General features: G+C 40.1%; 1 protein-coding gene across 1 annotated transcript in view; it reads right to left on the bottom strand.

The window, feature by feature from the left end:
* Positions 1-2,245: 2,245 nt before the first annotated feature.
* The window catches only part of fkbp7 (FKBP prolyl isomerase 7), a 12,081-nt gene continuing 2,007 nt past the window's right edge, over positions 2,246-12,319 (bottom strand). The window contains exons 2-4 of the mRNA XM_061918558.1: positions 10,938-11,089; positions 4,300-4,427; positions 2,246-2,921 (exon numbers count right to left, since the gene is read on the bottom strand). Of these exons, the coding sequence (XP_061774542.1) occupies positions 2,760-2,921; positions 4,300-4,427; positions 10,938-11,089 (442 nt within the window). The 3' untranslated portion in view covers positions 2,246-2,759. The remainder of the gene's footprint in view (positions 2,922-4,299; positions 4,428-10,937; positions 11,090-12,319) is intronic.

The following is a 12,319-nucleotide window of genomic DNA, read 5'->3' as shown; positions in this document are numbered from 1 at the left end:
GATGCTGCAGTAATGCAATGTCCAGAGCACAATTATTGAGGTGGTGAAAAGTGGGGTAATAAGATGGTCAGGGCAGTAAAGGAGCATGCTGTTCATTTAGCAGTCTCACAGCCTGGGGATACAGACTGTGAGACATTCTGGTGGTCCTGGCGCAAATCGATCTATACCTCCTTGAAGAGGCCATGTGCTGGATGGTATTTGTCCTTTAGGATGTTGCGTACTCGCTTTAAGCAGCGAGCTGTGTACATGGCACTTATCTCTGGGAGTATAGTCCTTGTGATTTTTCCCGCCGTTTTAACCACTCGCTGGAGGGCCTGTTGGTTTGCTTTAGTTTTACATTGACTTTCATTTAAAATATTCAATATTAGCTCTGATGCAAAGAGTCACGCAGTGTGCTCACTTGTCCTAGAGAGCCAGGTAACATCTAAATATCCTCCAATAGGCACACAAAGTTGGTATTGTCTTGTATTTTAGTCAAGTCATGTACTAAAGTCATTGTAGGCTATCGGCTACCAGGAATGAGCATCTACACAACAGCTAAGCACACAACTAGACATAATAAAGGTCTTTAATTGAACAATTTTGCAGTTTAAAGGGGTCCTAATATGCAAAACCAATTTTTCTTACCTGTTGGGACCTGTTTTGTCTATTAGGGATCCTCATGAATCCTGAAAATGTGAAATCAAACCATGGAGAAGATGTTTATAACAGAAGCTTGTTTTCTTTCGAATTTGATACTTACAAGTGACATATTTTGCCTCCGTTATGTCAGCGAATATCTTCACATATCGTAGAGTTTTACCCAAAGAGCTTTGCGTGAGTTTGTACATTTTTGGTCAGTCGTAGTTAATAAGTTCCTTCTTTTTCTCTATCCTCTTGTGGCCCGACTGGCTTGTACATACATACACATGCATGCTAAAATCGTCCGCTGTTGCCAGTTGTAATAAAAAGTAGCGTTAAGTTCTGTCTTATATCGGTGAGTAGACTCTATATGAAAGCGCTTAAAACTGCAACATGGCTGACGGGGTGGGGCCAAAGTCGAAGGGGGCTTGGCTTGGTGGAGGGCTAAAGCACGTAAATAAGATCGCCCACAAAACAGCTCATTAGGAAGAAATAGTCGGAAAGCGGCTTCAAGATGTTATGTAAAACAAAATCCGTGCAACATTTTGACCCAAGTACCACCATTACATATTATTGTAGACCAAAAAGAAGTGATTCAAATGTAGAAAAGAAAAATCATATGACACATTTTAAAACACTGCATTAAACAAAAAATTCTAGTTGCATATTACTAACACAAAGTTTCCAAGGCAAACGCATGTTAGAAAGTATCCATCTCACTTTGTCATGGCCATTAAGGGTTGCCAAAAATTACCACACCGCATAAATTCAAAGATGGCCTAAGTCAATTTCAGACGGGTAATAATAAATAGGTTAGTGTTTTTCAGACCTACCATATCTGTTTGAGTCATTTCCCCTGAGTAAACCTTTTCTAACATGTTACAATACAGAATAAGTAGGTATGAATCCTGCTGATATACTATCAGATATACCTGCTAAAACTCAAGGCTGCAATATCAGTAACGTATCAGAATTTAAAAAGTTGTATCCCCCCCCCCACACACACACACACACTGCATATACACTATGTGTATGAAACTGTATACCAGTAAATAAAACAGATGTAATGACTACATTTTCAAAATTTCAACTGTTTATTTCATGCATTGTCGTTCAGGGTAATACTTTCTTCCTTTTCTGGCATTTTGTCCGATTTAAAATTTTTCAATATAAAAAAATTAATCCATGCTGTATAACGTATAGGGTCGACCACATTTTGCCCAAATTTTTCATATACCATCTGTGTTAATGTCAAACGTTGGATCCACTTTGGACTGGACTCTCACGGCTGTGTTGGATCCACTAAGTATCATGTTAGACCCACTCGACATCCATTGCTTTCGGTCCCCTAGGGAGGTGGGGGGTTGCCCACATATGCGGTCCTCTCCAAGGTTTCTCATAGTCATCATTGTCACCGACGTCCCACTGGGTGTGAGTTTTTCTTGCCCTTATGTGGCCTCTACCGAGGATGTCGTTGTGGTTTGTGTTGTGGTTTGTGCAGCCCTTTGAGACACTAGTGATTTAGGGCTATATAAATAATCATTGATTGATTGATTGATAACAAACTGGTGTTTGCCTGCCTGCGTGTCAAGTGCCAAAACAAAAAATCCCAACACGTTGGTGATTCGGTTTATCAACATTTTTTATTGATAACTGCAAAATATACCACGGTGGGGCCAAAAAAAGTTGTGTCTTACAGAGACAAAGTACAAAGGTGGCATTGGTGTGGCACTTCCATCCCTCTGCATTCATTGATGTATTTGCCAACAAGAGTCTTCAATAAAGGTAAAAGTCATTGATGTACTTTACATGTGTTGATACTTGTTCGTGTGTCTGGAACAGATTACCTCCATTACCTGCAGTTCTATAAAAAAATGACTTGACTGTACTTTAATGGTGAAAACTTGTCACTGGGATTTGAAACCCAATATCTCTTTTGTGAAACTAGTCTTGGAATGTTTCACACAAACTCTTACATATCAGAAATAGTAACTACCCTTTCAATCAACAACAGGTCTTCATCAAAAAAGTGAAAATAGTGGACTTTCCTTTCACAGCCTTGTATTTTTGTTCCCCTATATCACCTAAGCATTTAAACATACCGACTTGAAAAGAATAACTAGCAACTACTACAGAAACTACAGCTCATCGTGTTGATAAATATTATACTCCTTTGAGCTGATATGCCCGTCTTTGTCGCTGTCACTCTTGCGGAATATGTCATCCAATATCTTCTCATAGAAGGGGTCATCTCGTGGCTTCCCACCCTTTTCAAATTCAAGTTTCAAGTAATCTTTTACCTGCAAAAAGGAAAACAATGTGTCAATTATTTTACCATTCTACAACCACAATAGTACAAAGATGTAAAACAACCTCAGTCGACCACAGTGCTGGACAGATATCGAACAAAATTAAACCTCGTGCAAGAACACAGGTATTGTGTAAAATCTGCAAGGGATCAATGATATAGCCTAGTCAATTCTAATTTGGTTTCAGTTCATTATATTTTTCAGAATAAACAACACTCCTGCTTACTTATCTGGCAAATCAAAGTTAAACATGCTGCCCAATGCAAGATGGGTAGAAGTAGACAGATGTGTAAATTACCCATGCCTTGGGCACTAGTACATCTCCATACCATCACAGATGCTGGCTTTTGAACTTTGCGCCTGTAACAATCCAGAGGGTTCGGTTCCTCTTTGTTCCGGAGCACACGACGTCCACAGTTCCAAAAAATAATTTGAAATGTGGACTCGTCAGACCACAGAACACTCTTCCACTTTGCATCAGTCCATGTTAGATGAGCTCGGGCCCAGCAAAGCCTGCAGCCTTTCTGGGTGTTGTTGATAAATCGCTTTCGCTTTGCATAGTAGAGTTTTAACTTGCACTTACAGATGTAGCGACCAACTGTAGTTACTGACAGTGGTTTTCTGAAGTGTTCTTGAGCCCATGTGATGATATCCTTTACACACTGATGTCGCTTTTTGATGCAGTACGACCTGAGGGATCGAAGATCATGGGCATTCAATGTTGGTTTTCAGCCTTACTGCTTACGTGCAGTGATTTCTCCAGATTTTCTGAATCTTTCAATGATATTACGGACCGTAGATGGTAAAATCCCTAAATTCCTTGATATAGCTGGTTGAGAAATGTTCTTAAACAAGTTGCTCAGGCATTTGTTCACAAAGTGGCGACCCTCGCCCCATCTTTGTTTGTGAATGACTGAGCCGTTCATGGAAGCTGCTTTTATACACAATCATGGCACCTTCCTGTTCCCAATGAGCCTGTTCACTTGTGGAAATTTCCAAATAAGTGTTTGATGAGCACTCCTCAACTTGTGCCAACTTTTTTGAAACAAAAATCAAATTCTAAATGAGTTAATACTTGCAAAAAATAACGTTTTCCAGTTCAAACGTTGAGTATCTCGTCTTTGCAGTCTATTCAATTGAATATAGGTTGAAAAAGATTTGCAAATCATTGTGATCTGTTTTTATTTACGATTTACACAAGGTGCCAACTTAACTGGTTTTGGGTTTTGTAGTCTAATATTTCCAACTAAGGAAGCTTTTTGATCAAAAGATTAACGTCTAGTTGCCTCAGTTCACTTTATGCAGTTAACCTAAATCTGGATGACTGAGAATCTACACACACGTACAAGTTTGCCGTAATTGTGGTTACCTCTGCCCTTGTGAGACTGCGGTCATTATTGAGGTCTACTTTTCCAAAAGCTTCCATGCTGCGTGGTCCCTTGGACACGGAGTAGAGCTCCACTTCGAACACAACAGTCGCGTTCGGCGGCACAGGGCCTAGAAATTCAGGCAAATGCAAAACCATCAGTTACTGAGTGTTTATCAACTTTATGAAAGGAATGTAGCATGTCAACACATACGTGCTTCGCTATTTATCGCTATTTGTTCGGTTTTCAAATGAAGGCAATAAGTGAGGAGTCTCAGGCAAAATAACAACAGAAAAAACAACATAAGGACTCCAAAGGTTACGCTGTTAGTGCAATACAAGTGAGAAAGTGTGAACACGGTAGAACCTTAGAACCTGCGTGCATGCTTAGTCATGGAGGGATGAGAAGGTTGCACTGTTGAGGAAGTGATGCTGTCTCAGCTAAAGAGCTGGAATGTAAAAAGAAGAAAGGGTAAAAACAGTCATGCAGTAATACAGTTGGTAACTAGAAGGACACCTGACCAACTTTATTTGTAAAGCACAATAACAGTGACCACAATTAAAGTACATCAGTAACAAGTCAAACATAGGACAGCATAAAAACAAAATTTTAAATGAAATATAGTAAAGAAAGCCCGCTAAAAGAAATTGTAAACTGTTAAAATATAACTTTTTAAGTTAAAATCAGTTCAATTTCTCACATTGGTTTTAAAGCAAAGTAGACAATGAAGTATGCCAAGTAAATGGGTTATACTTGTATAGCGCTTTTCTACCTTCAAGGCACTCAAAGCGCTTTGACACTATTTCCACTTTCACCCTTTCACACACACATTCACACACTGATGGCGGGAGCTGCCATGCAAGGCCCTGTCACGCCAAATTTCTTCTCCCTACAGAAACCTCTTCCCCCCCCATTTACTTCCGGGGTCATGATTAATATGGACGTTTTGTTAACGCTATATCATAAAAATATAACGCTATATTATAAAAATACAGACGTTTTGTTAACGCTATATTATAAAAAAAATTAAAAAACAATTTATCAACACAAGCTATGGGATGACATAAGAGGAAACGTGACCCCGGAAGTAAAGGCGCCATCCAATTGCTTGTGTTTGTAAATTGTTTTTACATTTTTTTTATAATATAGCGTTAACAAAACGTCTGTATTTTTATAATATAGTGTTATATTTTTATAATATAGCGTTAACAAAACGTCTGTATTAATCATGACCCCGGAAGTAAATGGGGTTGGGGGAGTTTTTGTAGGGGGGAAGAAATTTGGCGTGACAGCCCTAACCACGACCCATTAGAAGCAAGGGTGAAGTGTCTTGCTCAAGGACACAACGGACATGACGAGGTTGTTAGAAGGTGGGGATCGAACCAGGAACCCTCAGGTTGCTGGCACGGCCACTCTCTCAACCGCGCCACGCCGTCCCCAAGTGTTGATAATTCTCCAGGCAGTCCCTCCTGTTGTGGCCTGAAATCCTTAAAATTGACAGCCGCGTTTTCAGAAAGTTGCAATAACTGTTTTGAGGCTTATTTTTTTAATGACATTGAAACAATATGTAGTTTATGAATTTTTTATCAATGTTTTAAGTGTTCTATGTAACCTTAACCCCAAAAAGCACTGGATTTTTAACAAAAATTGGATAACAAATACTGTGTTGATGTTTTTGTCTTTTAGACTGCACAGACCTAAAAGTAAACACTAGATGTCAGTAAAATCACATTGTCAGAGTTCATTGTCAAATATCTGTACTGTTTTTATTATAATTAATAGTAGTAATAATGACAAAAATAGAAGAAAAAAAACACCACAAAATGCTCCCTTATAGGTTGTATTTGCCTGACATCACATCTGTCTGATTCATTAAATATTTGAAATTCGAAGTGGTGGGCCAATGATATCAAAGCGTTATGGCCGGCATTTTGCCTTTTTCCCCAGAAAATGCCTTATCCTTGAGTTTTTTTTTGCCTGTTGGAACGCAAAAAGGATAAAAGTTTCTTCAGAATTCTTTGACAGGTAATCAAGAAGGGCGAAATAGTGCAAAATTTTCCTGCTCAGTGGCCTTGTGGTTAGAGTGTCTGCCCTGAGATCGGTGGGTCGTGAGTTATAACCCCGGCTGAGCCATACCAAAGACTATAAAAATGGTACCCGTTACCTCCCTGCTGGGCACTCAGCGTCAAGGGTTGGAATTGGGGGTTTTATCACCCAAAAATTATTCCAGGGCGTGGCCACTGCTGCTGCTCACTGCTCCCCTCACCTCCCAGGGGGTGAACAAGGGGATGGGTCAAATTAAGGGGTGTAACGGTTCGTGTATTTGTATTGAACCGTTTCGGTACTGGGGTTTCGGTTCGGTTCGGAGGTGTACCGAACGAGTTTCCACACGGACATATTAAGTAGCGTACCGCACGTTGTGTAAACAATGCAGACCAAGGCACAACACACTGCATGCTAGCGGCGACCGGGCTACGATACACTGACCATACATCCTCTTTTCACCGGACATGTCCTCTTTTGGGGTTTCTTAAATGTCTCAAATGTCCGGCATTTTGAGTTAGGGTTGCCTGTATTTTCCATGTACGTTCAAGGGTTAAGAAGGGGTTAAAAACAAAACCAATTGTACACGCAGCAACATTCGTGAGGGAGGGGCAGAGAGCGAGAGAGTTATGATAAACGCGCATGCGTCGCCAGTCTCTGCTTTTTACCCATAGATTTATCAGATTTTATTTTTAATTATCTATAGCAGGGGTGTCAAAAGTGTGCCCCAGAGGCCATTTGCGCCCCACAGCTAATATTTTAAAGGCCCACGGCACATTCTAAAAATACTATTAAAATAAACAAAAAAATACAAGTGAAACAAAAAAGCTTAAAGGCTAAATGTAATTTAGAAAAAGTTGAAACGTTGACTAATAAAACAAAGGTGTTTTTTTTTTCTTTCAAACTGTCATTGCTCAAAACATAATATTGAATCAAAATCAGTCTTATTATGAACATTTGACCTATCCAAGGTTCCGATTACTTCACATCAAATATTCAACTAAGAAAAATATTTTTGGTGGAAGATTTTGCAAAAATGGTAAATAAATAACCAAAAAAATGATATTTTGTTGTTTTCTTACTGTACCGAAAATGAACCGAACTGCGACCTCTTTAACATCTCTATCTAGCAAATACTTTACTGCCTCTTTGGTACGTACCGAACCAAAATTTTTGTGTACCGTTACACCCCTAGTCAAATGCAGATGACAAATTTCACCACACTTAGCGTGTGTGTGACAATCATTGGTACTTTAACTTTAAATCACCAAAATTATTCCCGGGCACGGCCACCGCTGCTGCTCACTGCTGCTCACTGCTCCCCTTACCTCCCAGGAAGGTGGTACAAGGGGATGGGTCAAATTCAGAGAGTAATTTCACCACACCTAGTGTGTGTGTGACTACCGGTGGTAATTTTTTTTTCAAATTTGACAAAAAAACGACAAAAGTGGCACGCACTTCAGTCTAAATGTGCAATAATCCCTTTTTTTAAAGGTTTGTTTGATATACTTTGAACGTTTTGTGTTTCTCATTTAAATATGATCTTGATATAATTTCTATTTTATCTTGTTTCAGAGTTCTTAAAAGGCATTTTTGCTACAAGTGTTATGTAAACCATTCACTCGGTGAGTTTAAATAAAAGAGCGCAAATGTGAGCAAAATCTAAAAGAGTTAAGCCTTTACCAACAGTACCAATCATAAATAAAGCTTTCAGCACACACACCATGTTGAGCTTTATAGTTATAGTTTGATAAAGATGGGGCGAAACACGCGTATTTGTAAGCGGCGCATGCAACAAAAAGACAACAATCAAGTTAAATCAAGAAATACAATTTACCCGAGCAAAAACAATGCAGGATTTATCTCGGAGAGTCTTGATATCAATTTGCCACACAAAGGAGTTGAAGACCGCCATACTTTTCCAAGTTTCAAACTGTTTCACCATGTAGAATGGCGTCTGGAGCACACAATGGTTCGACATGTCTGGGAACGCGGCCGACTGATAATCCTTCATGGGGCGGCATAGCTCGGTTGGAAGAGTGGCCGTGCCAGCAACTTGAGGGTTGCAGGTTCGATTCCCGCTTCCGCCATCCTAGTCGCTGCCGTTGTGTCCTTGGGCAAGACACTTTACCTACCTGCTCCCAGTGCCACCCACACTGGTTTAAATGTAACTTAGATATTGGGTTTCACTATGTAAAGCGCTTTGAGTCACTAGAGAAAAGCGCTATATAAAATATAATTCACTTCACTTCATATTACTTAAATAATTTTGTTTTGATGAAGTATAGTGATAGATTCCATTGCATATTTAAATAGTTTTTTGCTACTATCTACTTCTAGCGGTAAGATCTAGGCCCCTTGCGTTCCCAGATAGTTCACACTCTGTTTGCTGCACAGTGACCATAGTGGTTTGGCGGCCCACCACTTTGTTTACTTCCCTTCAAAAGTCACGTGACGTATTACAACCTATGGTCTGCTGTCGTCCACAAGTTGCAGACATTCTCTGTGTATGTTTTAAACTCGAAAAGTGTTTGTCCATCTTAAACATTCAGTTACACTTAAACATCCTAAAACACATTCACACCCACACGTTTCACAGCTCAAACCTGCTGCATTTTCTAGGTCTATTTTATTTAAATTAATGTATTTTTATATATTTTTTTTACTTTAATATTTTTTTACTTGACTGTCCTTATATGGTTTTATTCTCTGGCTTATAACACTATGTGAGTTGTGTGGTCCTCTGTGTTTTTAAAATGTTGATTTCTATTTACTCTTTTAATTGGTTTTACCCTTTAAAATCGTTTTTAATCATATTTATTTTATATTCTTTTTATATTGGTTTTATATGTATTTAGTTTTTGTTTTTATTCAGTCATTGGTGGAGCTCTGGATAGTATTTGAATATTGTTTTTAATATTGTTGTGCAGCACTTTGGAAACATTTTGTTGTTTAAATGTGCTATATAAATAAAGTGGATTGGATTGGATTATTTTTCTCCAGATTTTTAATGGGTGGTTTAACTACTGTTCAGCACTTCGTGAGACTTTTATTGATTTTTAAAAAATTTTTATGTGCGATATGAATTAAGTGGATTGGACTGTTGAAAGCGATCTATAGCGCACATCTTTGTTAGTAAACAACGAGAGATCATCATCACACTTTAACATCTCTATTTAGCAAATACTTTGCTGCCTCTTTGATAGGTCGACATTGCAAACGAAAATGTGTTCTTCATTGTCGACTTACAAAAACTAACATAAGTGTTGAGTAGACAGTTGCGGTGCATGTTAGACCGATGTTCATAGACAAACTTAATCAGCCAAAATGCGTGGGGTAGTTGTAGGTATTGGTCAAAGTTACAAGGCCGTGCATATACTCACTTTGTTGAATTGGCATGATTGGGCCTGTTTTCCTTTTTGTCGGTTGTTTTATTTGTGAAGAGGGTTCATTTGGAAGTAGAAGTTTAATTTGCGTTTTTGTATTTTTGTATGTAAGTTGTGCATATTATTCTTGTTGTGCACGGGCAAATTTTTGCGCACGCTTTGTGACGAGTCCATCCATCCATCTTCTTCCGCTTATCCGAGGTCGGGTCGCGGGGGCAACGGCCTAAGCAGGGAAACCCAGACTTCCCTCTCCCCAGCCACTTCGTCTAGCTCTTCCTGGGGGATCCTGAGGCGTTCCCAGGCCAGCCGGGAGACATAGTCTTCCCAACGTGTCCTGGGTCTTCCCCATGGCCTCCTACCGGTTGGATGTGCCCTAAACACCTCCCTAGGGAGGCGTTCGGGTGGCATCCTGACCAGATGCCCGAACCACCTCATCTGGCTCCTCTCGATGTGGAGGAGCAGCGGCTTTACTTTGAGTTCCTCCCGGATGGCAGAGTTTCTCACCCTATCTCTGAGGGAGAGCCCCCCCACACGGCGGAGGAAACTCATTTTGGCCGCTTGTACCCGTGATCTTATCCTTTCGGTCATGACCCAAAGCTCATTACCATAGGTGAGGATGGGAATGTAGATCGGCCGGTAAATTGAGAGCTTTGCCTTCCGGCTCAGCTCCTTCTTCACCACAACGGATCGGTACAACGTCCGCATTACTGAAGACGCCGCACCGATCCGCCTGTCGATCTCACGATCCACTCTTTCCCCACTCGTGAACAAGACTCCTAGGTACTTGAACTCCTCCACTTGGGGCAGGGTCTCCTCCCCAACCCGGAGATGGCACTCCACCCTTTTACGGGTGAGAACCATGGACTCGGACTTGGAGGTGCTGATTCTCATTCCAGTCGCTTCACACTCGGCTGCGAACCGAGTGACTTGAGTAAATCAATTGACTCCTAAGAACTTCAGTCACAATAATTTTGTTTTAATATTTTATGAAAATTATAATTAAATACATTCAAATAGAAAAAATTAAATAATGATTAAAAAAAACAATCATAAATATATAAAAAACAAACATTGAGTTTCTCATCACTGTTGTTGTATGTATTGCCTATCATTACAATTATTCATTAGTTGTAGTTTCTCCCAAAAAGTTTAAAAGTGAAGTACCGACAAGTCTATGTAGATTAGAACTTGATCCAATTTGTTTACTGTACCTTTGCCTTTCACCCCATAGGCCAGGGCAGGGGGAACTGTTATTTTCCTTTTCTCCCCTGGACACATGTCCATCATCCCAATGTCAAGGCCTTTGATAACTTGTCCCACTCCCAGGACAAACCACTGGGGGTGTCCAGTTTTGTCAGATCGACTGAAACAGAATAGAAAATATAGAAAAAAAAGTTTAAGCATCCTACCAACGAAAGTCATAACCCTTAATGATACAAAGATTAAAGCGTCTACAAACCCCGTTTCCATATGAGTTGGGAAATTGTGTTAGAAGTAAATATAAACGGATTACAATGATTTGCAAATCGTTTTCAACCCATATTCAGTTGGGGACGGCGTGGCGCAGTGGGAGAGTGGCCGTGCGTAACCCGAGGGTCACTGGTTCAAATCCCACCTAGAACCAACCTCGTCACGTCCGTTGTGTCCTGAGCAAGACACTTCACCCTTGCTCCTGATGGTTGCTGGTTGGCGCCTTGCATGGCAGCTCCCTCCATCAGTGTGTGAATGTGTGTGTGAATGGGTAAATGTGGAAGTAGTGTCAAAGCGCTTTGAGTACCTTGAAGGTAGAAAAGCGCTATACAAGTACAACCCATTTATTATTTATAACATGCTACAAAGACAACATATTTGATGTTCAAATAATCATTAACTTTAGGATTTGATGCCAGCAACACGTGACAAAGAAGTTGGGAAAGGTGGCAATAAATACTGATAAAGTTGAAGAATGCTCATCAAACACTTATTTGGAATATCCCACAGGTGTGCAGGCTAATTGGGAACAGGTGGGTGCCATGATTGGGTATAAAAACAGCTTCCCAAAAAATGCTCAGTCTTTCACAAGAAAGGATGGGGTGAGGTAAACCCCTTTGTCCACAACTGTGTGAGCAAATAGGCAAACAGTTTCAGAACAACGTTTCTCAAAGTGCAATTGCAAGATATTTAGGGATTTCAACATCTATGGTTCATATTATCATCAAAAGGTTCAGAGAATCTTGAGAAATCACTCCACGTAAGGGACACGGCCAGAAACCAACATTGAAAGACCATGACCTTTGATCCCTCGGACTGCACTGTATCAAAAACCGACATCAATCTCGAAAGGATATCACCACATGGGCTCAGGAACACTTCAGAAAACCACTGTCACTAAATACAGTTCTTTGCTACATCTGTAAGTGCAAGTTAAAGCTCTACTATGCAAAGTGAAAGCCATTTATCAACAACATCCAGAAACGCTGCCAGCTTCTCTGGGCCCGAAATCATCTAAGATGGACATGCAAAGTGGAAAAGTATTCTGTGGTCTGACGAGTCCACATTTCAAATTGTTTTTGGAAATATTCGACATCGTGTCATCCGGACCAAAGGGGAAGCC

The sequence above is a fragment of the Nerophis ophidion genome, linkage group LG13 (assembly GCF_033978795.1).
Source record: "Nerophis ophidion isolate RoL-2023_Sa linkage group LG13, RoL_Noph_v1.0, whole genome shotgun sequence".
NCBI lineage: Eukaryota > Metazoa > Chordata > Actinopteri > Syngnathiformes > Syngnathidae > Nerophis > Nerophis ophidion.
The sequence above is the reverse complement of the archived record's forward strand: the minus strand, read 5'-3'. Positions and strand labels throughout refer to the sequence as shown.